Source organism: Mycosarcoma maydis, chromosome 1, assembly GCF_000328475.2.
Source record: "Mycosarcoma maydis chromosome 1, whole genome shotgun sequence".
Classification (NCBI taxonomy): Eukaryota; Fungi; Basidiomycota; class Ustilaginomycetes; order Ustilaginales; genus Mycosarcoma; species Mycosarcoma maydis.
The window spans coordinates 1,944,873-1,972,752 of record NC_026478.1 but is presented as its reverse complement, the minus strand read 5'-3'; the positions used below and the strand labels follow the sequence as shown (position 1 = coordinate 1,972,752).

The 27,880-nt window shown below is 53.0% G+C and overlaps 10 protein-coding genes across 10 annotated transcripts; 6 read left to right on the top strand and 4 right to left on the bottom strand.

Moving 5' to 3' along the window:
* Positions 1 to 6,232: 6,232 nt before the first annotated feature.
* Positions 6,233 to 8,929, bottom strand: UMAG_00670 (uncharacterized protein; the record flags this gene model as incomplete). The annotated part of the gene is made up of 1 exon (XM_011388171.1): positions 6,233 to 8,929. The coding sequence occupies one exon, from the start codon at positions 8,927 to 8,929 to the stop codon at positions 6,233 to 6,235; it is 2,697 nt and encodes an 898-aa protein (XP_011386473.1).
* A 1,712-nt stretch (positions 8,930 to 10,641) lies between these two features.
* Positions 10,642 to 11,847, top strand: UMAG_00669 (TFIIH/NER complex subunit TFB3; the record flags this gene model as incomplete). Its single annotated transcript, XM_011388170.1, has 1 exon — positions 10,642 to 11,847. One exon carries the CDS (start codon positions 10,642 to 10,644, stop codon positions 11,845 to 11,847), a length of 1,206 nt encoding a protein of 401 aa, XP_011386472.1.
* Positions 11,848 to 12,054: 207 nt separating this feature from the next.
* UMAG_12346 (uncharacterized protein) lies at positions 12,055 to 12,369 on the bottom strand (the record flags this gene model as incomplete). Its single annotated transcript, XM_011388547.1, has 2 exons — positions 12,055 to 12,121; positions 12,209 to 12,369. The coding sequence occupies 2 exons, from the start codon at positions 12,367 to 12,369 to the stop codon at positions 12,055 to 12,057; spliced, it is 228 nt and encodes a 75-aa protein (XP_011386849.1).
* Positions 12,370 to 13,922: 1,553 nt separating this feature from the next.
* UMAG_00668 (uncharacterized protein) lies at positions 13,923 to 16,688 on the top strand (the record flags this gene model as incomplete). The annotated part of the gene is made up of 1 exon (XM_011388169.1): positions 13,923 to 16,688. One exon carries the CDS (start codon positions 13,923 to 13,925, stop codon positions 16,686 to 16,688), a length of 2,766 nt encoding a protein of 921 aa, XP_011386471.1.
* Positions 16,689 to 16,964: 276 nt separating this feature from the next.
* UMAG_00667 (uncharacterized protein) lies at positions 16,965 to 17,939 on the bottom strand (the record flags this gene model as incomplete). Its single annotated transcript, XM_011388168.1, has 1 exon — positions 16,965 to 17,939. The coding sequence occupies one exon, from the start codon at positions 17,937 to 17,939 to the stop codon at positions 16,965 to 16,967; it is 975 nt and encodes a 324-aa protein (XP_011386470.1).
* Positions 17,940 to 18,346: 407 nt separating this feature from the next.
* Positions 18,347 to 19,606, top strand: UMAG_00666 (uncharacterized protein; the record flags this gene model as incomplete). The annotated part of the gene is made up of 1 exon (XM_011388167.1): positions 18,347 to 19,606. The coding sequence occupies one exon, from the start codon at positions 18,347 to 18,349 to the stop codon at positions 19,604 to 19,606; it is 1,260 nt and encodes a 419-aa protein (XP_011386469.1).
* A 539-nt stretch (positions 19,607 to 20,145) lies between these two features.
* Positions 20,146 to 20,537, top strand: UMAG_11831 (uncharacterized protein; the record flags this gene model as incomplete). Its single annotated transcript, XM_011388516.1, has 2 exons — positions 20,146 to 20,239; positions 20,368 to 20,537. The coding sequence occupies 2 exons, from the start codon at positions 20,146 to 20,148 to the stop codon at positions 20,535 to 20,537; spliced, it is 264 nt and encodes an 87-aa protein (XP_011386818.1).
* Positions 20,538 to 21,000: 463 nt separating this feature from the next.
* Positions 21,001 to 22,072, bottom strand: UMAG_11830 (uncharacterized protein; the record flags this gene model as incomplete). Its single annotated transcript, XM_011388515.1, has 2 exons — positions 21,001 to 21,719; positions 21,814 to 22,072. 2 exons carry the CDS (start codon positions 22,070 to 22,072, stop codon positions 21,001 to 21,003), a joined length of 978 nt encoding a protein of 325 aa, XP_011386817.1.
* A 666-nt stretch (positions 22,073 to 22,738) lies between these two features.
* Positions 22,739 to 23,730, top strand: UMAG_00664 (uncharacterized protein; the record flags this gene model as incomplete). Its single annotated transcript, XM_011388166.1, has 2 exons — positions 22,739 to 22,919; positions 23,012 to 23,730. 2 exons carry the CDS (start codon positions 22,739 to 22,741, stop codon positions 23,728 to 23,730), a joined length of 900 nt encoding a protein of 299 aa, XP_011386468.1.
* Positions 23,731 to 25,162: 1,432 nt separating this feature from the next.
* On the top strand, positions 25,163 to 27,712 carry UMAG_00663 (putative NEDD4 family E3 ubiquitin-protein ligase; the record flags this gene model as incomplete). Its single annotated transcript, XM_011388165.1, has 1 exon — positions 25,163 to 27,712. The coding sequence occupies one exon, from the start codon at positions 25,163 to 25,165 to the stop codon at positions 27,710 to 27,712; it is 2,550 nt and encodes an 849-aa protein (XP_011386467.1).
* Positions 27,713 to 27,880: the final 168 nt, after the last annotated feature.

Sequence of the window (27,880 nt, the reverse complement as noted above, 5' to 3'; positions counted from 1 at the left end):
ATTCTGGCGTCTAGGCGAGAGAGAATGAGCCAAAAACAAAACAAAAACAAAACAAAAAATAGTTTGAGACCCAAAATAGACTTCTCCTGAAATCACATTACCTGCGACTCTAAGCACGTACAGGCGCCGGCAAATCACTGATTAACTACTGTAACTACAATATTTTATATAACTTTACCTAAAACAAAGCGGATCATGACGCGTATAGTTTGCTGCCTTTTAAAATACTTTATGGTGTTTTCAATCAAGTTATACTTGTCTGACGTGCTGACTCTGCGTATGATTCCACAATATGGCTTGAGGATGACTCCATTCGTGATTCACGATTGAATGAGGTTATGGCAAGTCCACTCTTGGCCTTCGTCACCAATGTGTCTCGCTCGGCCCTTTCGGCACCACGTCATTCATGTGCGATTGGGTGTGTTGAGTCGGACCCTTGAACAACCGGGCCGGCCTCAGAGACGACGACGTCGTGTGGATCTTACGTCGAACAGTTCGGCGAGTCAAAGCAATCGAAGAAAGGCGCCGAAGAGGTACTCAATGCTTCCAACTCTTTACTCTGCACTGCCAGCCTAGGTGATCATGAGAACGTAGATCGACGCTTAAGCGGCCAAATAATTAATAAACAAGAAGAAAAAAATTGTTTTGGATGACTGAAATCACATCAGCGGGAAAGCACGAACGGGTCAGGCACGCCATTTGCAATTCCACATGAACGAGTCATCCCTGCCCTTCTCCCATTTTTTGCAGCAGCCCTATCTTCCTGGCCGTGGTGGCTGACCCCACTTCCCATTGATTGGCTGTGACCAAAAGCACGAGCGTTCGCTATCCATCATCTCCGCTGGCTGAGGAATCCGGATCGTAACCAGTTGACGCCAAGTTACTCACGTTGACTTTTACAAAAAGCAAGAAGCTCTGTTAAACGGAAACGTGATAACGCAGGCTTACACGCAGATGCTCTAGGGATGTTCAAGCTGTCTAAACGTGTCACTGTGAGGTGGAGGCACGTTTTCTGTATGCAACCGCACCAAAGAAAAAATGGAATCCACAGCTGAAAATCGTAAATCTGCCAGAAGAACGATGTGGAATAAGTCAGCCAATACCGATCTAAACGTTCCGCTGTGCGTAGCGACTCAGTGACTCTCAGGCGGCTATGTTCGACGCCTCGATAAATGCCAACACCAAGCCAGCAGCCATCCTCGTCGACCTATGCGGTTGCAGTCAGGTTGTCTTTTCCGTCGCCAGAAGCTCCGCATTCTTTCCGGTTTTGAATAGGCTCGAGCCACCTGTTTGCGTCGACGAATTCCAAGGTTGAGCGAACTGCACACGATCTGTGCGATGCCGAGCGCAGCGAAGCGCCGAAATCACGAATTTGTTCTCATTTTGGGTTTTTCTTTCTCGTTGACGTGGCTAGCACATCACTTCTCCGTGAGATCGAGGGTTGCGCATCGACGACTAGTGACTACACAAAAATGTAGCCAGGATAAGTTTTTTCAATCTGCCTTCAGCGTGTGCTGTGAACAGCACGTGAGGTCGAAGCGGTCTTCCGTGGCCCCCTCACACTTGGACTTCCTGGCATGAATCGCACTGGATTCGAGAAACGTTCCATAATGAGGGTCGAAGCAAGAGGAACAAGGGTGAAGACAAAGGGACCAGGGTCGACCCTAAGCCCCCGCTGGTCCTCGATTCGACGCAATTGGTCGATCCTCATCCTCTGCAACCGAGACGTCACACTCATCAACTAAGAAGTGAGCACAATGTGAATGCATTTGCACACAGGCCACGTAAAACTAACTCGACGTCTGTCTCTAATGTGACGGTGAAGACGTACACGATTGAAACAAGAAGAATATCCAAAACCCGCCAACCAGCGAGGATCGAAAGAAGCAGAACGTGCTCTCACCTTACATCGGCGACGTGACGTGACTGAGCTGCTCCCATTAGAATAAGTCAACTTGCAGGCACGTTTCTGAATTGTCGCCTATCCGTACTGTACTGTATATCCGGATCGAGACCTGCTGATTTGCTGCAATTGAAGATTGCAAACCCTGTCCGACTGATGACTGATGTCTAGGCAGTGCATCTGCTTCACGTTTCTCAGCCTCCACAAGCTACATTCAAAAAGCGCCCAAGCTAGACACTGCAAAACGGCGTCAAGCTCGCGTCAGGCTAACAGAAGAAAAGAATGAAGAAGAAAAAAAAAAACATGCCCAGCCAGAAATTGATTAAAAAAAACAGTAGTGGTATTATTTTCTTCTCATTTCGGTGAATGCTGTCGCAGCTCGAATGGATTTTCCCAGCACAAGTCGACGAATCGGGGGCCAAATCTAACAGAACTCGCATCATGCTAACTTAGTCGCGAAACGGCAAATTTCGAGTTCGCCCAACTGCAACGTTCTTCTGAGCGCACGCGGGACGGAGTATTCGTGATTGAATCTTGAATTCAAAACATAAAATCGAGATATAGCCGCCTCGCTTGTTCCAGATGGCTGAGATCTCGCTTGAGAGAAACAAGTAGCAGCTCGGCAGCAATGGTGCAGCTTCAAGTTAGTGGATGAATGGCGGCAGATATTCTCGCTCCGTGGAAATGCCTCTGCCAAGCTAGTGCATGCGATGAATCGCGAGGTGATACTCCTTGCCGCTGCTGTTGCAACCTTTGTCTTGCTTAGGGTGTGTCGTTTTTGTGAACGATCAACCTAGTTCTTGTTCCTTACGTGAGGAAGGCAACCGCTGTATCCCAACAATTTTAGGGAACAGAGCAAGGTCAGCTGGCCGATGCCCGTCCTCTGTAAGGTTCTCTCTCTCTCTCTCTCTCTCTCTCTCTCTCTCTCGTTTGCAGAGTGTGACATCTCGCCTCGTGATCAAGCTTCTCTCGTGGGACGATACAGCGCTCGTCTATGCTACACTCTCAACTCCCTTTCGTGATCAATACTTACCCCGCATTTTCATTCTTTTGGCTCGGCCTCGCGTACGGCTTCTTGACCTTCAGCGATCGACACCTAATCACATCTCTTCTCCGCTGCTGTCGATGTTTTGGACGCGGCTCTGTCACTCTGCCACTGTCTAGGTCGCGACTTGGTCCAGCCGAGGACCTGTCGCTTGATTAGCTTACGTTCAGCGTAATTTCTCGGGCTCCAGTTCCGGGAATGCAGTTCGGCTGCGAACTTCGTGCTGTCCACGATACAAAGCAGAGTCCACCTGACACTTAAACGGTCCAGACTTTTGCCGTTTTCAATCTGCATCCCAGCTGAAGTCCTTCAATGGCGTGATTGCACAATCACGGGTCATAGGTGCCAAGATCAGCAACTGCAATCAGGCTTGTGGCGCCAGCGGACCGGAGCCATTAGTGAGAAAGATACGCAATCTTGTGCGGCTGGGCAGCATTCGTAGCCAATCAACGACGCCAACCTTTCTTTGGAGGTAGAACACTTCTTCCGACGGAGTTGAGGTGGTCAGCCAGCAGAGACAACCAAAAGTACCTGTCGATAGGGGGGACCAACCACCAAATTGGGTTACTGAAGAAGATGGGCTGCTGCATGCCGCTGCACGCGCAGAAAAATTCGAAATGCGGGGGCTCAAGACGTGAGATACCTGTCGAGCTTCTTTGAACTTTTGAGTTGTTTCGCTAAGCGAATCACGAATGGGGTTTGCTCTGAACAAAGGAACCTGATCTTTACCTCTAAACTCAGCCAGGTCAGACCCAACTCCGTGCACCATTCGCGATCGTTGATCGAATAGCAATGTATGCCATACTCTCTTTGCCCATTCTTGGTGAAATCACGTCCTGTGTTGTAAAGTTATGAATCTGGTCGCAAGACTCTGCCTTTTTCTTATTGAGATGCGCTCATTCAAGGTACGCGAGACGTGCCAAGACGGGGAGGCTTGCACGTTACGCTGCGGTATTGCATATGGGCTTGAAATCGCAAATGTTTACGCCAATCACAGATTCCGCCCAATCGCCGACTTCCGAGCCGAGTTATATCAGATTAGAGACACGGCCTGGTTTCGACCAATGCAGTACCTTAGCGTGGGCGTGCGTACGTTTGAAAACGCACGGGAAGCTTGAAATGGGTTTCTTTCTGTCAAATGTGGAAAAACGTGCCTCCCGTTCGCTCGACGGTCCCAGCTACGCTTCTCAGCTCTGCACGTGTCCCAACTTTCGGTTTGGGCTCGAATCGCCTTCGGAAGTGCCTGTAAGGCCAGGAGACCATCCCCGTCCCGTTCCGTCCCATCCGAAGACATATGACCCCTTTACATGTTCGAGGTGTCTCGAGTCGTCTCTCCGTACAAGTTGTCGTCCGATCCTGAATCAACTACTTCTTCGCCAGTCTAAGTGTTCTGTGTTGGCTCTTGTACCCGCGCTAGCTTTGATCTACTCGTCCACGCACAAAAGACCGGGAGCATCGATAGAGGACCTCTCTCGCGTAGTATTTTCGTGTCCTGAATTTTGAATGCAAATTTTGGACTGTTATTTACTGTCACAATTGTATAATCTTGTACACAATATGACTTATAGATATCGATGATGATGGATTGCCAGATAGGAGTGTAAGGGCTGGCTAGCTGATAACTAGCCTGCGAGTACGTGTACAGGCTAAGGTGAAGGTACATTGGATGGCACGTGCGAGGTAATTCTAGGCCGAGCTAGTCGGATGAGTCATGACGGATGTCACGTGCGAGGCTACTCGTACGAGAGAGCATCCAGTCGTGACATTTACCCTCATTCTTGCTGCTGTTTTTTCGGCAGGTGTAACTTAGTGAGATGATATTTTGGCTAAAATGTGCCCCGATCGAGCGAGCGAAGAGCAATTCGTGAATGTGTCGGTCCCGATTATTTGGAAGGGGTCAAAAACTCACACTCAAAAACAACTCGAGCACAACGTCGACCTCATCGCACAAGCCTGACAACATCCGACCTACTTGGTCACAAACACATCAGCCTTGTACATTAACGATCAGCTTCAACATTTGCGTCAGATTAGCAGAGACCATTCGCCGATCCGGTGAACCATATCAAATACGGTTTTTTACGTTTGCTGAGTTGACCGCGCATCACCGTCATTTGTCGCAGCTCCGACATGATGACGCGATGACGTGAGGCTCGCGTCTCCGAACAGGGGCAGCCAATCGCCTGTTGGAAAAGAGCTGCAAACAATGACCACAGCTGAGGTAGCTTGTCAACCCGATCGGCACCAGCACAAACCCGTATGACCTTCGGGTGTAGCTTTTGGTTGCAAGCGAGCTGCGGGGCGAGGATCGTGGCTCGCTCCGCAGCAACATTTGTTGTTCAGCGATGTTATGCAGGGTTGGAAGGGTTGACAAACGAAATCGCGATCGGCCGCAAAGGTTTGGTTAGCTCAGCTAGCGAGTCAGCTGGTCGTGAGACGTGAAACACAAAAATCTTGACGATTAGAGCCGCCTGAAACCGCGTTTTGGGCAGAGCTCCTTTTCCCCACAATTGGAAGGGCGCATCAAGGCTTTCACGATTGCTGAATGAACCATGATTCAGATCATGCCATCATTTCGTGCCGCGAACGCCGTCCCAGCATCGCTCAACGGTTACTTGAAACCTCGCTCTCGATCGAAGACCGCCTGCAGTTCAAACTAGACGGTATTGTGAAGCTCCGCTTTCCTTACGTTTATAGTAAGTAACGGTTAGAGTTACCACCACATGCCAAGGCTTACCGCGACACTGCAGCACACAAGTCTCTGCGCAACACAGCTGTGTGATCGATCGAGGTGTTCCGGTCTTGACCGACAAAAGCGCTTGGCGAGGTCGATCGCGTACCGCAAGTCTGTGAGTCTCACGTCGATTCGTGATTGCAATCCGTCCAGTCGACCCGTGACTTGACCATAGCAAGCCAAAGTCGTGACTGCCCTTCTGTGCTTCCTTTGTCCAATCACTCGCCCCGGCCTTTGCCTTGCGTGATTTACTACGTGCCACCTGCGTCGCACTACCTCAGGCTGCAGGTGCGTAACCACCAGTTCGAGGCAGAAGCTTACTCATCCCAAGCGAAATGGATCTCCCCTTTATTGGGTAGGGCGTGAACCCTTGTAGAGACCCTTACGTTTTGCCTCGTTGCGGGCTCTGCTCGCCCCTTTCCGCTCGAGCGCCACATCTGCCCACATGACCAAATCTTGACTATGTCGAGCTGACTTGATTACATTATGACGTGCGGAATGGATGGCAAACGAGTAGACATCGACGGATCCTCGATCAAGTCTCCCGATCCTATCTCGCCCGATCCTCTCTATCCAACACCTCGGTGTTCGCCACGTCCACCTGAATGAGCTTCTGCAATACGGTGTACATGATCATGAATGGTTCGAACGGCAGGTAAACCAAGATAAAGCGCATAGTGAACACAAAGGCGTGGATGCAGCCGTAGATCGAAGCAACGTGACCGAGGATAGCGCCAAAAAGGCCCATGTGAGCACCTTGTAGAAAGGGATCGTTTTGAAGAGGTTCCGGGATCGGTACCTCCTCTTCTGGTGCTTGTGCCTGTGCTTGATTCGCAGCAGCGCCAAGGTCGTGTTCTACCTCAGCGCCGATTGATTCGTGCGCACCGACATCGCGCTGCCCTGGTATCAACCCTTTCACGCTTCGCAACAGCTGAGAAGCTAGTGCGGCGACTTTATGGGCAGTGTATCGAGCGATCGACAGCGACGTTTCCCAGGTCTGTCGCCAGAGCTGACGGAAGAAACCGCCAGAATGCATGATCAGCTGGTAGATGCACACCAACGAACGCCATGCCTGCCTCGCAAAGTGCGAGATGGTTGTATCCCACGCTAGCTTGGTAGCGATCAGCAGCGCTACCGTAATAGTCACCAGACAGCCGAGCAGCATGACTGTCAGCCATGTGCTCAACTTCGGCATCAATGCCATCCTCAGTGGTCGCGTTCGTCCAGGTAGCAGTCGAGACCGACGCGTTTCCAACCAGAGATCATACAGCGAAGCCTGGCTTGCACCTTCATCGCCGAGCAGTGTTGCGAGCATGCGACGGTAGCCCTCAGAGGCCGAATAGTCGTTGTGAACCCAGTCCGCCTGCGTCCATCTTGTAGTATGCGTCTTCTGAAACTTGGCCGCAGACTCGCTAAAGAAAGCAATACCGCCAACGGCAACATCGACGAGCAACGTGATAGCAGGTGCAAAGACAGCCGCTAGCTGTGTCATCTCGACGCGTTCCGTCGTCATGAATTGCCGTGGCGCCATGTACACCGACAATGAATAGCCGCCCCACCAGTTGAGCCATAGAGGACCAAAGACGCTGTCCGCGGTCAGTACCAGTACCTCTCTCACCACAGCAGCCACTTGACGGTTCCGCGTCCTCCGAGGTCCGATGACCACAGCATTGTCTGGATTCCACCGTACAGGCTCGAACTCGACATCGATGTATGCGATGAGCCCAGCAACAGCCGCCTTGCTTGCGCACCACATGAGCTCCCTATGCGATTCCATGAGAAGCAATGCCAGCTGCAGTGCCGACCTGGCAATCGACGACCACCATGGCTGGAATACGCTGATGACGAAATAAAAGCGGTCGATCATGGCAAGCACAAGCCCATACGGGATGTAGCGCGCAAAGCCAAGCCACTCTGGAAGACCACGCACCAAGAAATGCTTGGCAGGATCAGGGTAGACGTCGCCCGGCGACCGTTCGTAAACATAGTTGACGGTCAGGTTTTGTCGCTGCCATACTTCAATATCCTCTTGGTCAGTGGCATCGCTGTTGGCTTTGCTCCTGGGTGACATGTAGGGCAAGTTGAAACCGAACTTCAAGTCGGATCCAACCAGCCTCTCACGGAGAGACGGTACCAGATTGAACGGCATCTGTCGACTGGATGAAGAACTAGGGGCGGCACCGCTGCTAGTAGAAGTAGTGGTCGAATTTTGCAATTGGTCTGGTGTCGCATCATGATACCAGTCTTCCAGGGGAAATAGCGGCAGGCCGCGAGAAATACGGTCAAGTTCCTCAGAGACATCTTCGCCAGATCGAAGCTTTGCGCGAACGATCATGGTATCAGTGTAATTGGACCGATAGGTCGATAGAGGCTTCTTGACCAGCTTCCAGTAGGCAGGGTTGTGGAGCTGCTCCTGTCTTACGCGCGCAAAAACTTCCAAGTCGGCCCTGCCGTAGATTTCGTTATCGATGCGGTAGGTCAAGCCACCTCGGTTCAGTTGCAAGAGATCTGAGGGCAGCCATACATCGGCAATGGCTTCGTCTTGGTGTAGAGTGATGTTCCAATGTCTCTTGTCGAGCTGTACCGTGCGAAGGGCAGCATCTCGGACGAAAGCAAGAGGAGTACCTTTGAGCGAGGCTACCATTCGAAGAGACAGTAAGGCAAGTACGCCAAAGACGAAAGAGGTCACAAAGATAACAAAGACGCAGAAAAGAATGCGAAGCATCTGACTGGCCTGTACAAAGGCTATGAGGTTCGAGTACCGGGTGCGTTTGAAGCGGTAGCGGGCGTGACACTGTCCACAAACGCGGGCAGCCTCAGCAGCCGAGGATTTGCGACGCCACTGATCAAGACAGGTGTCGTGGACGTATCGCATGCTTCCATCGCAATGGCAGGGAGCAATCAAACGTCCCAAAGTCATGCCGTCATCGCCTAGCTCGTCCTGGGAAGAGAAGCACATGCGACAGACTTTTTCTTCGTCTTCCTTATTCCCAGAACCGGTGGCCGCATTCGAACCTGGTGGCCCTTGAGCAGCGCCATAGAGCGAGTCTCCGTCTGTCTGTGGTCGATGATGCCTCCTGTCCTCTTGCTGGTCGAGTTGCTCGCCATTGTTGCCTTCCCTCTGGTAGCCAAGGTCTCTGAGCACATTTTGTGTGTTGTGCCAGATAGATGGCAGAGCGCCCAGAATGAACTCGACCTCTTCCTCTTCGCGCCGCTGCTCGGCGACGTTGACTCCCTCGACATCCATCGCGTACGATTGTGAATTCAGATGTCACAGTGTTCAATATCGTTCATTGGATTTCTTAAAGGGGATCCATACGAGGTTGAGATAATTAGCTCGAGAGTGCCGTGGCCATGCTTGATGTCCGCTGTGCGGCTGTCCGAGCCTGTGACGAAGACGGATGTCGAGTATTTCAGTTTTGTAGTTAGTCAGTGTTTGCTATTGATATACGGTTCTGAGTGTGTTGGTGCGGTCCAAGTAGCCATTCACGATTCACGAATACCTCCACGTCAAGTCAGTCTCAACTTGGGCGAGGAACCGTGCGGCAGCAATCCACAATTCACCAAGCCGAGTGCCGAGATTTCTGCGGGGCGACTTGTTATTCTTCTCATGGCTTTGATGGCCCACAATGCTCCTCATCAGACGCCACAACACTTGGTCTGGCATTGGAGACAAGCTAGGCAATAACACAACGGTACACTGGATTGCGGTCGATAACAGACAGCGAAAAATACAGACGCCCGTGGTCAGCAACTCGGTCTGTCAGCCAAACAGTTCTTGCAAAGCGAATCTGCAGCGTGCAGTCGTGTTCAGCATTGCCTTTTACTCTGGAGCAGACGAGCCGGCTTCTTCGAGAAAGAAAACCAGCGCAATTGCTCGACATGTGCACCGCGCTATACCCTCTGATCGCAGAACGATACGATGGTGCAGCCGTTGCTTCTTGGATTGTTTTGCATCTCATCCCATCACACGACAGCACTATCACTGTCGTAAGCAGTTGGAACAAAGCGCACTTACATTGAAATGGACGCGATGCTTTGCCAAGACGTCAACCCAAAAAACATGCATCTGTGGCTCGCATCGATGTCAATAAGCGATACAACCAAGGAAGAGAGGCAAGGCAAGAATGTCGGGACAGTAGGTCATCCCCAAATCATGGGCAGCAACGCTCGTTCGAGGGCGCCTCCTGACGATGGTTTTGAAGTCCTGAGAAAGAATCAATCTTCCGCAAATAGTCTCGAGTGTGAGTCGCATCCATATCCAGCACAGCCTCTTGATTGTTTTGCCGTACCGCTCTACCGAAGCTCACGGAGAGCCTCAAAGTGGTGCAGCACAACAAACACGAATTGTAGCGAGACTGGCCGGATCCCAACTTCAAGAAGAGAGTCGAGCGATACGCCACCGATATTGCGGTTGGGGAGAGAAGGAGGAGGAAAGGAGGAATGCGATGAGAGCGTGGCAATGAAAAAAAGGGGGAGACTCAAGATGCGGTCGAGCTGAAAAGCGACGGTGATACACGGACGACCAAGTGATTGAGAAGCGGCGGTTGCGCAAACACACGCAGCTGAGCACGCTGAGGGGTGTCGAGAGAGCAATATGGCGATGCAAGGTAGCGGCTGACTACAAGGTGGAGCGGAGGTGGTGTTGGAAGGGAAAGACCAAAGATTAGTTGGCAGTCACAGATATGAAAAGAATCCAGGAAGAAACAAGAAAAGAGAAAAGAAAATCACGAACGAAACGAAAATCACGAATGAAGAGGTTCGGGCTTAACACGCACACACACACACACACACACACACGTGACTGAGCGTGACTGAACCAAACGGGAAATTCAAGCTGCGCCGGCCATCAAACTGTGCCATGCAGTTCGAATCCTCCACCTCAACTTTCAGAGCTGAGCGAGAACCCTCCCACTAACACATCACCCATAAAGCTCTCCTTGCCATACTGGCTTCACGATGTCGGCCATGCTAAGGACTGGGACTTCTTCGAGTCGTTCCTCGACGTCAAGCGTCCCGAATCGACCGGGAGGTGCGTCTCGACCAGCCGCGCCTGCAGCATCTGGTCCGCAAGCCATCTTTGACAAGTCACGTCGTATCCAAGAGTTTTCATCTTCGGATGACAAGTGCCCGCAATGTAAGACGGACCGCTATCTCAACCCACGATTACGCCTGCTGGTCAGTCCATGCTATCACAAGATGTGCGAATCATGTATCGATCGCATCTTCTCGCTCGGGCCCTCTCCTTGTCCAGAGTGTGGCAAAAAGGTGTCCAAGAATCAATTCACTGCCCAGACGTTTGAAGATCTCGGAGTGGAACGCGAAGTGGCTGTTAGGAGGATGGTAAGCAAACTGTTCAATCGTCGTCAAGAAGACTTTGTCGATCTCAAAGCGTACAACGACTACTTAGAAGAGGTCGAAGAGATCACTTTCAACCGGATCCACGAGATTGATCTACCGCGCACCAATGCCAAGCTAGAGCAGTACCAAGCAGCACACCGCTCTGCCATCGCCAGCTCTGCGAACATATCACAACAAGAGTCGGATCGACAAGCACGTGTTGATGAGGAGGAGAAGCAGGCAAAGAAGGCGCGTGCCGAACGTTTACGCAAGCAGGAAGAGGCGGAGAGAGAGGAGCGCGAGAAGGATCGACTCGAGATGATGCGTGAACTCGAGAAAGGCGCTGATCCAGACGAGGTGCTGCAGAAGCAGCGCAAACGACGCCAAGAACGCGAAGAGCGCCAAAGACTGCTGGACCTTGAGACGGCACGACGTGAAAAGGAAGCGGCACAATCTTCCGCGAATGGAGGTGGTGGCGGAGCCGATGCTGTGGATCGAAGACCGTGGAGTCTGGACATGATCCTCGACTTTGAAGGGCCTTTGGCCTACTTGGACGATGCTAGTGCGCTGTTCCAGGTACGTAAAGCACCAACAGCACTGGGCGGTCTTGAGGGCGTAAAGGGCACAGCGGGCTACGAAGATCCGTGGCTCACACCAGCATGGGTCACCAAGGAGCAGGTTGCACGCTATCGTGCGGGCGGGTTTGACTGGGAGCGCCAAGTGTGGACGCGCGGCATCCGCGCCGCTTGTGAAGGCATCGGCACAGCACCTCTTGCGTCCGATGCGGTCGAACATACTCTTCCGAGCATGGAAGTGGACGCTTAAGCCTGCCTGTGCTCTCCACTGTTTCTGCCAGCCCCCTTGTCCTGTTCATTCGTTCGTCTTACCTGCATGCATCCCTCTCATCTGTACAACAAGCAATCACGTACCTGCATCTCTTCAATCTACCGTGATGTAAACTCATCACAGTCTGGCGCAAAGCTACATTCTGTTTCGATGACCTGCGATTGGATCAGCATCACTACTGAGACCTCAAGCGTCCTTGCGTTCGGACAATTTCTCCTTGACGTCGTCTTTGGCACCTGCTACTTGGCTAAATCTATCGTTGCAGGCAAAAGGCTTCCCACGTTAGCGATTGGGAGAAACTGCAAGCCAGCTGGAGTACGTGCTTCTGTAATGCACTCGCCCGTGAGCCCCAGTATTCTTCTGAGCGTTTTCGATTCCTTTACCGTGTTGGAAGTCGGTGTGACCAGCCGACTTTTGATCGTGAGAGCCTGTGAGGTCGGCTCGGTCCTGTTGAAGCTGGCCAGCTGCCTTCTTAGCTACTGCAGTATCAGCGGAAGACATTGTGAAGAGTTTCTTGGAGTTGGTGTACAACGGCGGTGGGATGAGAGGAACAAGGCTAATCTACCTAGCGCTATCTCTATCTACCTCGCCTGACAGTGACAGCCACCAATGACCCGCACACGATTCACGATTGCATCCCGACCTGAATGTATGGTACGGCCGCGTCATGACCGGGGCGGATAAGCAAAAATATCCGAGAGCACACCGTGACCGAGACGCCAGACGGAGAACCGGTAAGTTGCCAGTCTCAGGAAAAAGTCCGAGTCGTGAGTGTCAATCGATGACGCACTATCCAGCCCATTCCTGACTCAACATCTCGAGTCGAATCTCAGTACGCTCGTCTTGTGATGCCTTGATGTGCCATGCTGTGCTCTTATTCACCAGCCGAATGGCACGAGGCAGCCGACTGTGCGGCTTGATGTATGTCCACAGGTTCTTTCTCACTGGTATTCGAGATTCACGATTGGTGCCTTCATCAAACTTGGACATCCAAGGCGTGAGTTGCGGATCAGGGAGCCGGTAAGGGAGGTGGAGGTGTGACAGGCAAACTGGCGACAAACGACGTGTTAGAGCTTGCTTGAAGCCGTGCGTACGTTGGACACTGACGTTTTCACGATTCGTGATTTAAGTCACCAGTGAAACTCACGAGTGGCTAGCTAAGTTAGCTGAATGAGCGTGCTTGTGTCTCACAGCGCAGTTAGCGGGCGCAGATAGATTTAAGCGCAAGACGCCAAGGAACTGACGACTGAGCGCGTGGTGAGTTTCACCGTTCTCGTCCCAGTCTCGAGTCTCTTGTCTGTTTGCGTCAGAAGCGAATCTCGAAAATTCACAACTAATTTCGGTGCAGCCTGATTTCGTGATTGGGTTTGGTGGGTCTGCTGGCTCTTTGGCGCTAATCCAGCCTCTGTGACCATTCTCGATTCACGATTCACGATTCTCGACTTCACAATTCGTCTGTGCGGGGCAAGATAACCAATCTCTCGTCATCAGCCTCGTCACCATCAAACCATTTCTTGACCTTGTGCCCACAACCATATCCGCGCTTCGATTGCAAGCAATAGCTCAACCACCAGTTCTATCATCCAACCACTCGACCTCTTACAGCCATCGCAATCTCTCCGCGTAGCAGCATTCAAGAACCAGTCCCGATCATAGTTGCGAGGCGATCATAGTTGCGACGGTCCCCACCCGGTCTTTTTCCAGAATCGCTACTGGCTGCATACTTGTCTGTTCTGCTAAACCATTCTGTCCTATCTGGTAGACGTTGCAGCCAAGTGCCTTGCCCAGCGCGAAGTCCTTATCTATTCATCCTCGGCATGCAGCCGTGAAATCGCCCGACCAACCAAGTCGTGGTCCTTTCTCGTACACATCATCCGTTCAATCGCTCCCAACACCTTTTCTGCGCATCTCTACCGATCATACACCCCAGGCCACGATCTGACTGATCACTCCTGCTCGCATCACTGTCATCTACATTCCCAACAGCATATAGCAAGCCGAAGTACGACACACAATCCGACAGGCATCTTAACGCTCCAAGCCATCAAACCACCATGGGAAATGCAAATTCCACCTCTTTCAAGGGTGCCGATGGTGCGGCTGCAGCTTCTGCAGACAATACGATTGATTCCACATTCAAGCGACAATACAGTCATCAAACCGGACACGTTCAAGGCAACGGTGTCGCAGCAGTACACCCTTCCTCCACAGCTGCGCGGCAGACGTCCGATCGGCTATCTTCAGGCTCGAGACTAGGCAGGACTGCTTCCTTTTTCGGACGTGCCAGCAGCCACGATGGTGCTACTGCTCCCCAATCCACCCGTTCACGCAGCGGAAGCCTCACCGGGTTCCTGGTCACACAAAGAAGAGGCTCTACCACAGCCGCTTCTGTGGCCGGGGATGTGTATGCTGCCGTCAAGGAAGGCAACGAGCCGACATCAGGTTCTGTGCCTTCTGCATCCTCTTCGTCTCTGTCAGCGTCAAATCAGCCCAATTCTTTTGCCCAATACGAGATATCTAATTCTGCTTCTGGCTCCAGCATCGAAACGGCGATTCGAGCAAACCCGCGCACCCGCCGCCTCACCGAAGGTCTCACTCTCCCCCAATCGCCAGGAGGCTTCGATCCTCGTCACTACGTATCGCCGCATCCAAGTCCATCCGTCGCAACACAAGCCCACTATGCCGCAGGCCTTCCCAGCCATCACGCGAATGTAGTCGTTTCGAGCGGTCTGCGAGTTTCTTCAACAGGCATCGACGCTGACGCCATGCCTGCCTCCACCTTCAGAGGATCTGAACCTCAGCAGGTGCCTAGTACAGCCGCTCGAGCTCCATCTCGCCATCCTCTTTTTGGTCTGGGCGGAACCAGCCTCTTTCCCAACGTCGGCACCAGCATCGGTACCAACCCAGCCGCATCCCCACCCATCGGTGGCTCGAGTCCAGTGCTCTCCTCACAGCCGCTCAGCATGGGTGATGCTGCCGACGAGTCAGAGACCTCTCAGCGCCTGCCAACTGCACTCCCATCCTACCTCAAGATTCCAACTGCCATCCCCAGCTCTCATGTCTCCCCTAGCTCTCCGCCCACTAGCATCTACTCGCAGCATTCGGATCGCTTTCGTACACCTTCTGAACGCCATCGTTCGCCTTCGCCATCTCTCATGCTTCCTCTCGACGACGCGCGCCCTGCCCACATGGTTGCAGGCGCAGGTGCTGCAGCTGCAGTGCTCAACACCGAGGACGTCGTCATCCCCCCAGGCGATGCAAGCAAAGCAAGTTCACCCATCGATGGACGAGACGGCTTCTTTGAAACGTTCAAGGAAGGCTCCAAGCAACGGACCGGCCCTGATGAAATCAGTATCGATGAGGCACGGGCTGCAGATATCGATGTCACGGATCTGACCAGCAATCCAGCCAACACCAACCCTGGCAGCGTAGCGAAATTGCCGTCTCTCGATGTAGCTGCTCTGACGGACGATACGGAGCGGGCGTCAAGGGCACCCCAACGCACTTCTCAAGCCTCAGCTGAAGCTGCCGATATTGCTCCTGTGAGGTCTTCGCGCGAACCTACTCCAACGCCCTCGGACCGCGGTGCGCGCGCATTGACGCCGACGAGGACAGGCGCGCCGAGCGGCCTGCGTTCTCTCTCACCAGTTGCTACTTCCAGCGGGCCCCCTACCCAGCCCATCTCTGTCAAGCGTTCCCATGTCGATGTGCAAACAGGCGGCGAGAGCGGCTTCAACACCCCTCTGCTACCTCCAGGTCTCACATCGGCTCCACCAAGTGCGTCCGTCCCTGGTGTCACTCCGCTCTCTCAAGTGTCCTCACCAGCTACAGTATCCGATCGTCCTTGCCCATCAGGCCCTCCGCGTACACCGTCTGCGACTGGTAACGCCAGCCAACCTACCACTCCAGTCAGTGCAAAGCCTGGTACAGGTGCAGGTCCGCATCATGCTCAGGCTCAGGCTCAGACAGGTCAGCAACAGCCTCCTTTGATGCCCATCGTGCTGACATGGCGTGCCGGTGGCCGCGAAGTCTTCGTCACCGGCACATTTGCCAATGAGTGGAGATCCAAGATCCTCCTGCACAAATCCAAGCGTGATCACACGTGCGTGCTTCATCTGCCACCCGGCACTCATCGTCTTAAGTTTATTGTAGACGATCGATGGCGTGTCTCGCGCGACTTGCCTACAGCGACAGATGGAGATGGCAATTTGGTCAACTATGTCGAGATACCCAACGTTGGGCCTGCCCATCCCGGCCCGCTTAGCGCACCTGGTGAAGACCTGCCCGGCGCCGACGCCGACAGCGGTCGTAGCGAGCGCAACTCGAAGATCGAGTCCAAGAAGACGACCATGAACCTGATCGAGGAGGCCAGGAGGGCAGAGGCCATGCGTCTTGGACTTGATGATCTCTTCGATGACGATGGCAACGATCAGGAAGAGACGTGGACATCCGAGATCCCTGCCGCTCTGATCGAAGCACAAGAAGCCGAAGAGGCGCAGCGTGAGGCGGAAGAGAGCGGTCGGTCTGCCACCCACGCACAGCATGGAAGTGATGGGAACGGTACTCCGCTGCCGCATCCGCCTGCATTGCCGCGACAACTCGAAAAGGTAATTTTGAATTCATCACCTGCCAATCCGAGCAATGGCACTAGCACGGGAAGCACTGTCGACGACAACAGTATTCTGCCTGCTCCCAACCACGTCGTCCTCAACCACCTCACCGCTAGCAGCATCAAGGGCGGTGTCTTGGCGGTAGGCACCACTACCAGATACAAAAGGAAATATGTCACGACTGTATACTACCGTCCCGTACAGGTCTGATGATACCATGTAATAGTGGAAGGCGAAGTGCATGTTATAGGGGACGCACATAATTCTCAGTTTCCTCCATTTTGTTGTATTCATGATTCACATTTTCACAGCATGTCCTATAACGTTAACCTTTGATGCTTTCGAAACGCTGTACACCTTCTCGTTGTCAGAGGAACTGAGCACAGTCTGAGCAGAGACTCATAATCACGAATGCAAATGCTGTGGATTTCGTCAAGAAACAGAGCCTGTCGATCATCATCAGCATGATGCTATTCTGTATCTTCTCTATTCTACCTCCGCTTTCTTGCACTCGTTCTCTTCGTTCCTCTTGACAGGCCTGCTCCTCCCCCACATCAATCTGATCTCTTTATCTCCCAGCCGCATCTTGGGCTCGCACCGGCGCGCGGCCAACTCTGCATGGTCTCTGGTGGCGAAGTTGACAAAAGCGCAGTTGGAGGCACGCACCAGGGTGATAGACTTGATATCCTGCGCTTGGAGTGGCGGTGCGAGGTCGAGGAAGAATTGGCGTATGCTCGGTTCTTCGAGATGCTCCGGAGGTAAGTTGGAGATGAAGAGGGATCGGACGCTTGCGTCTGATGGCGGAGGAAGACCGACAGATGAGGTTGAGCTGGTGAGGATTTTCGCTACTGCTTGTTTTGATGGAGATGATGATGTCGGAGAATAGGGATAGTTGATGTTCGAAGACGGTTGCAATCCGGGTAACTGGTCGTCTGTGGGAAGTTGGTGTTTGAAAGGGCATGAATCTCCTCTTTCACATCTGCCCCTTGCGAATGCAGAACACAACTTTTGCGACTGTACCGGTCGGTCTCGCTTATAATCAATCTCCCTCCTTGCCGCTTTCCGCACCAACTCCTGCCCTGCTCTACTCGACGACCCCACGGTGGCTTCGAGCTGCTTTTCCATCGTATCCGCAAAGTACGCTTTGGCTTTATCCGAGCTCGTCGGCCCAGCATCGGACTTGATCCCCAACGCAGCATCTCGTACTTGCACTGGCAAACCATACTGCAAATCAAGGATGCACGTTTGACAAACGTTCTTGACTTTGGCACAGGTGGCGCAGATTTCAGTCTTTTTGAATCGAGAGCCAGCTCCAGGATTCCAGCGGAAGACGGTAAAGGGCCGTGTGCAAACTTTGCAGCTCTTGCCGCGCGGGTCCTTGGTCATCCGGATGTATGGGTTCGGTCCGAGACATGATTCGCACAAGATTGGCGTTTCGAGGTCCTCCGTCAAGGACGACATTGTGTATGTGTCGTTGTTTCCCAGTGTTTACCGGACGCTAGAATGCAAGAGGTAGATCACAGGAAAGAGTCACGAGTGTGGCGCCAAGAAGGAGGATGTTGGTTTGCTGCGCAACGAGCGCCCAGTGGAGGAAGCTTGGCACACGAGTCGTGAGTACAAAAATTCCTGGAACTCGGAACTCGAATTCGCGCTACTTGGCTTCCATTTGTTCGTGATTGCGATACCAAGAACAGCTCTAACTTTGTGCTGCTTGTGCCAATCTTTCGTACTGCACTTTAGTGTATTCATCGTCCGATTCGACTTGTAGCGCTCGAACCTGCCGCGTATGGAAGCGACTGCCTGAGGATCGAGCGTTCTCGCAGAAGCTCATCCTTGGGCTTCACGTTTCCTCTGGCCGTCCACACGACATGGCCTCCTCATTAACCGTCGAAGAGCTCCGCTCTCGACTGCACCAACTCGGACTCGAGACCAAGGGCAAAAAGGCTGATCTCCGACTTCGGCTCAAGAAAGCCTTGCGTAGCGCAAGTAACAGTCCGCCTTCTACTCCAGGCAGCCACGCCGATACAACTTGGCGACCAGAATTCGACACCTTTCTAGTGCTTGATGTGGAAGCTACGTGCGAGTCTACACGCAAATACCGCAACCTGAACCACGGATATGAAACGGGAAGCTTCCAGTTCCCAAACGAGATCATCGAATTTCCGGTGGTCTTGCTCAGGTGGAACGAGAATACGCATCAACTCGATACCGTAGACGTCTTTCATTCGTATGTTCGCCCGACCTTTCGGCCCAGGTTGACCAAGTTCTGCCGCGACTTGACGGGTGTCACACAAGCTCAGGTGGACGCTGCGCCTTTGTGGAACGACGTGCTCATCTCATTCTACAGATTCCTATGGTCGTACGACCTAGTTGAGGACACATTGACTGGCAGTTCCCACCTTCACAACTTCAGATTGCGACGTGGAGTCGCATGGATCAACCACGGGCCCGCCGATCTGCGCGACTTTGTTATCAAGCAATGCTGGATCTCCGGTCATCCTAGGGACAGAAATCAAGGTGCACCTCCGATCTTCCTCCGAGGTCCGCTGATAGATATCCGCAAGGGCATCGCTAGCCTGTTCAAATGGGAGCAGGAGCTGAAAGCCGAACAGGGACGTACCACCACCTCCCGCTCGACGCTGCTAGAGTTCGGGGGCGAAGACGGATTTCAAGTCATCTCTCCTCCCACGCAAGTGGCTTCAACTGTCAGGGAGGATGTGCGATCAACCGGTCTCTCACCCCACGAACAGAGTTTAGCGGGCCTACTCGATTTGCTGGGGATCGGCCCCTTCCAAGGTCGCCAACATTGTGGAATGGACGACACGCGAAACATCGCACGAATCGTCGTGGAAGTTACAAGACGCATTCGTTTCGCAGCAAAAGGGACGCAGATGTTGCTGTCCAAGAGCTATGAGAGTGTCGATGGGCAAATGAAGGCGTCAGCAACCTTGATGCAGTTGGAGCCAAACTCAGCGGGGCCAAGGGCACGACAGATGGAGAAGCTCGTGTTGAAGCCTAATGTGAGGCTTGATGGCTTCCACAAGCGCTACTTTTGGATGGGCAAGACGGTGGGTGAGGTCAAGTGGCCTTTCCCGCCAGAGGTGGAGGAGCAGGACCCCGCTTCATGAGTCCGTCAACTTCGCTGTCGCCCGGTCTGCAGGCCTTTACACGCCGTCTTGCATCTTGAAGATTCTTAAATAATGGGCTACACATTGATATGCTAGATTCTGATTACGATACCAGTGTTGTACAGCACAATGATCCGAACATCACTGGAGTCGTTGGCCCGATTCACGACTGAGTGAGGATAAGTCGTGAGTAGATATATACGTCGGGTCACGAGCCGTGAGTTTTCGTGAGTCACGAGTTATGCACGATGGAAAAATCTGCAATGTTAAGTTTTTGAGACACGTGACTGCTCAACCGTCGACGAATCTCGAGTTGCACATTTCAACACCATCTCATTCTCCATTCGCCTTCTTGATCTCCCTATCATCACTTCATCATCTTTGATCATCCCCTCGAAAGAACCAAGCCCAGGTTTGTATAGCCTTCTTTGACACGTTGCGACCGAACTATTCACCGAGGGACTGCTACAAATGCTAATGTTCTTCTCTTTCGCGCCTCTCGCTCACGTTTTGTTGTTTGCTCGCAACAGTTTACGATCATGTCGGTAGCAGCAAGCGTTCTTGGCTACGCTGGTCTCGGATTCCTGACACGATGCTATGCGCTGGGATTGCAGAAGCGAAACATCTTCGAGAGTGAGTTTTGATGTATTGAAGAATCGACCTCGGGCCCGGCCGACGATTTTATCTTGGCGCTTCCGAGGTTTTTTAACAGAACGGGCTTACGCTGACACTCGAATCTGTTCCCCTGGCATTATCGATAGATCTTGGAGGCCACGCAATGCTCATGACGGCCTTTGGTGCGCTCGGATACTACGTTCACGGTCTTGAGGGGCGCCAGTTGGAGTTGATCGCACATAAGAAGGAGCAAATCCTCAAGAACCGCGAACGCCTGGCGGCAGGTGCTGGTTCGCAATCGCACGACCAAGAGTAGACTCGAATATTTCAGCGTCGTCACAGCAATTCGAACCTATGTTTCAATTTGATTGAGTCCTTGCGCTTGGACGTGAAGATGGTAGAGAATCGAGTTTGGTTCGTCTGCAAGGAGACTCTCATCAATCTTACGGGTCGAGAACAGCGTCAGCGTAGGCGAGTATGTACGAATGGTCTTGCACCAATCACGAATGGAGAAGATACGGAGCCGCTTGCTGGTGGCTGCGAGTGTCTGATTGCGCATGTAAAGGGCCATCGGCTCTGAGATTCGTTTCAGCATCAGATACTCGCCCGAAGGAGCACATGTCAGAATTGCACAAATGCCCGTCTGAGCAGAAGGGAGAACAGCATGGTACACGATCAAAGCGAACGCGAGCATCCGAGATAAGCTTTGAAATTGCAGCGAGTGCTCACGGTGTTGTACAAAAGTGCTGTGACAGATGCAGTAAGACGCCCTACTGGGCTCATTTGCGACCTTTGCCCTTACCAGCTTTCTTGGCCGCAATTGGTGAACCAGCACGAGCCTCCCTACCACCGACACTCATCCAGTCCAGATCCTCTTGACCGAAGCTGACCTCTCGCGCGTCCTTGTTCGCCTCTGCGGGCTTACCACTGGCACTTGCACCATCCAGCCCGTCGAACCTCCTCCTGAATCTTCCGAGACGACCACTGTCATCATCTGCATCACCTCCAACCTTACGTTCTTGACCCGGGTTCCACAGCGGATGATTGGTTGGGTCTCGCGTCAACCTCGTCAATCGTCGTGGCGAAGTGGTGGAGATCTGGATCGAAGATCCGTCGGCGAGGATCGTTGTAGACGAGAACTTGGGTACGGGTCGCGGCAAAGGAGTTTGGGCCATCGCTGAAGGATCGCGAGATGCGTTGCTGGCGGATGAAGCAAAGCCGCTGCGCTGCGATCGGAAGCCGCACGCATGCGCTGCAATGGTCGAGGTGGTGGGTCGGGTAGAGGTGGAGAAGGCACGGACTGTGTTGAATGCTGAAGAAGAGGACGTTGCCATGGACGAAGAGGGAGAGGCCGCTGCTGCCTGATACTGCGCGGCCATTTCACGACAACTTTTGCGTTCCGGCTTCTTGCCAGCTTTCAGGTCGGCGATCTGCTTGGCTCTTGCCTCTTTGATGCTATCGTTGTTACCCAGCTCGGTGTCTTTGGTCATACGGAGTTCTGCAGCATGCAGCATGAAAATTCCAGATAGAACAAGTCAATCTACTGACGCAGATGTATACTGTTGCATGAGGCTATCAAGGAGCCAACTTACCATAGGCGTCGCGTTCCTGTCGCCACTTGCCCTGCACCACGTTCTGACGAAGAACCGAGATGATCTCGTCGCCCATTTTGAGTCCTTCGTCGATCTTGGAAGCATCAGTTTCCTGCGCTGCGGCTTTGAAGCGGCGACGCGTCTCGTCTCTAGCTGCAGAGATTGCTACAGAGTCGCCTTCGAACGTCTTGCGCGAGGTGCGAAGCAGACGCTTGTACAGGCCGATGGCTCGCTGGCGCTGCGCAACGGTAAAGCTCATGGCTGCTGGCGGTAGTCACTGAGCGGTTGCAGTTGCAGTTGCGGTTGCGGTTACGGTGATGTAGATGATACGGATATGAGTGTGCGGCCTGGCCGAGTGTCGCAAGTGAGGAGTGCTGATGATGAAGGCAAAGAAGTGTGGAAAGAGTTCAGTGTCACCGTATGGAAGAAACAAGTCGAGACCAAAAATCATCAACGGCCTCGGAACGAAGGAAGCCTAAAATCTCAGTCGGCCGGAAAATTCGCGTCCGTTTTCCTCGACGCGAAGCTGTAACCCACAAAACACTCACGACTGAGCCACAGCTTGATATGGGCTGACAATTGGCATCCAGATTTCATTCTCCCACTTCACGATGCGAACTGATCCGTCCTAAGCGCTGGGACAGGGCTGCATAGCTTCGACAATAGAGAGCTTGTTGTCCCACCAAGCCTAGGAGGGCAATCGGCCCGACCAATAAAGTTTCGCACACCAGACTCTTGCAGTGTCGCTAACACGATACGCGATGGAGATGAAGCGTAGGGGTCGAGTGGGTCATCGAAAAGTGGACTGATCTTGTGCTGTGAGCTGAGCATATATATAACAGGGCTCAAAATGGGAGACCACATGATCTTTCTCTCCTGTCTCCGTTTTCTTGTACAGCGCTTTAAGAAGAAGCTGCCATTCATCATGAAGTTGCTCCTTACCTTGTCGGCACTCGCGTTGCTACTGCAACTGGTTGCAGCGGCTCCCTTGACTCAAATCCAGCAACCTCAATTCCTGCAGGTCAAACGAGGTGCAACTACACTTGCAACTATCGGCAAAGCATATCACGCAGTGCCCAGCATCAAGAGACGCGGGGAAGAACAAGGTGAGCGCGTTATAGAATCCGTTTAGGTTCGCGTGATGCTCGTTCTGAACGAAAGATACCTATCTACCATTTGTATTGCTATCTACTCTAAGCTGGCAAGGTCGCGCAGATTATTCAGAAATGGTCGGGCCAAGCTAGCGAAGCTGGGCGCACACAGTGGGCTAGGATCAAAGAAGCAGTGTCGAGAAACAGGGGTGCAGCGCCTGCGGCCGAAACAGTATATCAAAGACCTCCAGAAGCCGGCTTTGTACAAGTACACGAAATCGAGCAAGGGGAACATGCAGCTGCGCATGCTGGACCCGGCTCGCCTGATCGCGTTCGAATCCTGGAGCCCGTTTCTCCGGAACCCCGTCTTCCCACTGGAAGTGATGCAAACCTAGAGCATGCGCATGGTGGGCAGGCACGGTACAGCCGTGAGTCTTCAAGCATGAGAGATCACGAAGGTGGTGCCTCTGACCGGCTTGATGCTGCAGAGCATCATATTCAGCTGCTTAGCTTACAGGGAGGAGAGCTTGCTAAACATCTCGCGGCAACCAAGCAGAGTGCCAAGTCAGCCAAGACGCTCGGATACGCTGCGCTTGCAAGTGGCGCACTAGTGGGGGCCACTGATCTTGTGTATCAGAAGATGTCGAGCGAACGTATCAAGGAGGATGGGGAACACATCAACTCTCTGCAACAAGAAGTTAATCGCCTTAAGGCTCTCAATAGCCAACGGGTGCCAGACTCGGGGAACGGCTCTCAGTTTACCCCTCTAGGTGCTGCTGCAAGCCCTGGGCAGGCTGCTGGTGGTGGAAACGGAGGGCTCGTCTAATCGAGGCTCGTCCTCAGGAGTGTCCATATCTCAGCGATGCAGCAAAATCGTCTCCATTCGTCGCCACTTCATCTTTGCGCCCGGCATTTCTCATTCAGATTACTTTTACTATTTTATGCACCATCTTTTGAGCATCATTGTTCCCCCTCTCCATATCAATCCTAATAGTACATTCGTTGCCGCTCTTCAGTTCTACGTGCGATGATATACAGTGTGGTTTGCTCCAAGTGTGTCAGGGGCGTGTGTGCCACACTGCCATGCACACTGTAAGGCAACATCCGCAGGAACCCGTCGGCATACAGAGTAAATCCACGATAATTCACGATCGTAATTCCGGATTGTTTCGGACGAGCTCCAAAAAAGAAAACATGAAAAAAAGGTCAAATCTAATCTACGTGAAAGTCGAACCCATTTTTCCATCGATTCACGATTCGTGATTTTCGGAGGCTTTTTTCCACAACAATCATGACTGACTCTCAGATCAGGAACGGCGAATTCACGATTCACGATTCGTGATTGATTGTGACTCACGATCGTTTCCGCGCTGGAAACGCTACGTGCTGTACCTTGTCGCTTGTTGAATTTCGTCAAAATTTGACTCGTATCTATTCTCTAGGACTGTAATCCGGGTTTTAAAATTGTAATTGGTGCCAGCCTATAGCCGTAATCGGCGCGGCAAGCAATCAATACAAATGGAGGCATCCGTACAAGCTAGTCAGCAAGATCCAGGCGGAAGCCAAGCGTCCGGCCAGTGTTGCCGTGTGCTGCCCTCACTGAGGTGCCGTACTCGCTTGACGAGCGGATACACACACGCAGCACACGCACACGCACAAAATGCAACTGCAACTGTCACCGGTCCAAGCTCAGCTGAGCACAACGGGAAGGCAACACTCGCCCATCACCTTCTCCACGCAGCTTCAGTCACAGTCACGTTTCGGGCGGTGCATTTCTGAATTCGGCTTCCATTCACGATTCGTGATTTGTGATGGCGCGATCCAATCGTGAATCAACCTTTCCCTCTTCCACAACATTGACGTTCATCCATCGTATTCTGGTCGCACTTGACCTTTCATATCCCTTCTCAACCTCATTCTACCTCCTCTTACCTCTTACGACAAGCGCCAACGGTCCGACGTCTCGTTTGCTGCGGCTGCTTTCTTGCTCGTGCCTGAACTCTGGCAAGCACCGTCAGCATTCAGTGTAGTTGTCGACTCCCGTTCTAGTGCGCCATCTAGGGTCCTTTGTTTAGATCAGCAATCCTTGAACCCACACCGCAGTGTACTTGATCATTGTGGATCAATTGTTCGCATCACCGTCCGCTTTGCTGCTCTGCATTCAGGGGCTCGCAAAATAATCTGTTCTCTTTTACCGACACTTTCACTGCGCCGTCTTCTTTCTGTCAAAACCAGCATCGTAGTCAGCAGCTCTAACCATGGTGAATCCTCGAGCTCCCGGCAGTCTCTCGAGAAAGATCCGCATCACTGTGGTCGCCGCTGATGGCCTGGCCAAGCGTGATGTCTTTCGCCTTCCCGATCCTTTTGCCATTGTCACTGTGGACGGAGAGCAGACACATTCGACATCGGTAATCAAAAAGACGCTCAACCCGTATTGGAACGACAGCTTCGATGTCAACGTCACCGACTCTTCCGTCATTGCTGTTCAAATCTTTGACCAGAAGAAGTTTAAGAAGCGCGACCAAGGCTTCCTCGGCGTCATCAATATCCGCGTCGCCGACGTTCTTGATCTCGAGCTTGGCGGAAAGCGCTTACTGAACAAGGAGCTCAAAAAGTCCAACGACAACCTTGTCGTTCACGGCAAGCTCATTATCGACCTCAACACCAACGTCTCGACGCCCATCAACAACAACTCGACCGCTGGTCCCACCAATCTTCTCGTTCCGGGCACGTCCAACGCCTCCTCGGCCTCGCTTGCCACGCCATCTTCCTCCAGTGTAACTCGCTCGGATGCTCCTCCGAACACCTCTGGCAGCGGTGCGATCGCTGCCGCTGCAACTGCCGCCTCGACCGCCTCGACCAACGGCGATACTTCGAGCAGACCCGCATCCACCATCGATACTGCGTCCTCTTCTGCTAGTGTAACTGTTCCCTCTTCCGCTGCCACCACGCCCTCGGCTGGCGTCAACAACGAAGCAAGGTCGTCTGCAGCGCCCACATCCACTGCGTCGCGCCCCAACCCCTCGCAGGATACCCGCTCTGACGAGTATGGACCGCTTCCAGCTGGCTGGGAGAGGAGAACCGATCACCTCGGCCGCACGTACTATGTTGACCACAACACACGCTCGACCACATGGACGAGGCCTTCGACTAACCCGAGTGCCAACGATGCTGCTGCTGCTAGCTCGTCAGCAGCTGATCGCCAGAGACACAGCAACCGAGCGTTAGCCGACGACTTCCTCGGTGTCAACGATGGCGACACATCGCGCTCCTCAGCTACTGGCTCAACCGCTACCAGCCCCGGCGCTGCTGCTGCCTCGGCCAATCCTTTGCCCGCGAGCTCGAGCACCACCGCCGGCAACGGCCCTCTCCCTGCTGGCTGGGAGCAGCGTCACACACCCGAAGGTCGTCCTTACTTTGTGGACCACAACACCCGTACCACCACATGGGTGGATCCGCGTCGACAGCAGATCCTCCGAATCATGGGCCCCAACGGCAGCAACCTCACCGTGCAGCCCCAGAGTGTGTCGCAACTCGGTCCGCTTCCCAGTGGCTGGGAGATGCGTCTCACCTCGACCGCCAGGGTCTACTTTGTGGATCACAACACCAAGACCACCACCTGGGACGATCCTCGACTGCCTTCGAGTCTCGACCAGAACGTGCCGCAGTACAAGCGTGACTTCCGTCGCAAGCTCATCTACTTCCGAAGTCAGCCTGCGTTGCGTCCGATCCCTGGTCAATGCCACATCAAGGTTCGTCGAACTCACATCTTCGAAGATTCGTACGCAGAGATTATGCGGCAGCAGCCAAACGACCTTAAAAAGCGTCTCATGATCAAGTTTGACGGCGAAGATGGTCTCGACTACGGTGGTCTGTCGCGAGAGTTCTTCTTCCTGCTGTCTCACGAGATGTTCAACCCCTTCTACTGCCTCTTTGAGTACAGCGCGCACGATAACTACACCTTGCAGATCAACCCACACTCGGGCATCAACCCGGAGCACCTCAACTACTTCAAGTTTATTGGACGTGTGCTTGGTCTCGCCATCTTCCACCGACGTTTCCTGGACGCCTACTTTATCGTTTCGTTCTACAAGATGATTCTCAAGAAAAAGATCACGCTGAGCGATCTCGAGTCGGTGGATGCCGACTACCACCGCTCGCTGCAGTGGATGCTGGACAATAGCATCGAGGGAATCGTAGAAGAAACTTTTACGGCGGTCGAAGACAAGTTCGGCGAGATGGTCACGGTCGAGCTCAAGAAGGGCGGAGAGGAGGTCGAAGTGACGGACGAAAACAAGAAGGAGTACGTGGACCTGATGACCGAGTGGCGAATCTCGAAGCGTGTCGAAGAGCAGTTCAAGGCGTTCATCTCTGGGTTCACCGAGCTCATTCCGCAAGATCTGATCAATGTGTTTGACGAGCGCGAGCTGGAGCTGCTGATCGGTGGTATGTCCGAGATTGACGTGGACGACTGGAAAAAGTTTACCGACTATCGTGGCTTCACCGAGCAGGACCAGGTGGTTCAGTGGTTCTGGCAGTGCGTTCGTGCCTGGCCGACGGAGAAAAAGTCACGTCTGCTGCAGTTTGCTACTGGCACGTCGAGAATCCCGGTCAATGGCTTCAAGGATCTCCAAGGCTCGGATGGACCTCGACGATTCACAATTGAAAAATCGGGCGATGTCAACCAGCTTCCTAAATCGCACACCTGCTTCAACCGTATCGACCTTCCGCCATATCCTTCGTTCGAGACGCTGGAAAGCAAGCTTGCGCTCGCCATCGAGGAAGGTATGGGTTTTGGAAACGAGTAGCTTTTCTCTCGGTCTATGCGCCATTCTTCCGTCTCGCTTCTTTGTTCATTCCTTTATGGTAAGCGCTCCTTTTGCTGTTCAATCACGATTGCCATGTTGAGTCTGCTCTTGCAGTCGTGTAGCCTGTACGCGCGTGAGCACGTCTTGACCACCAGTGCCGCGCCGATC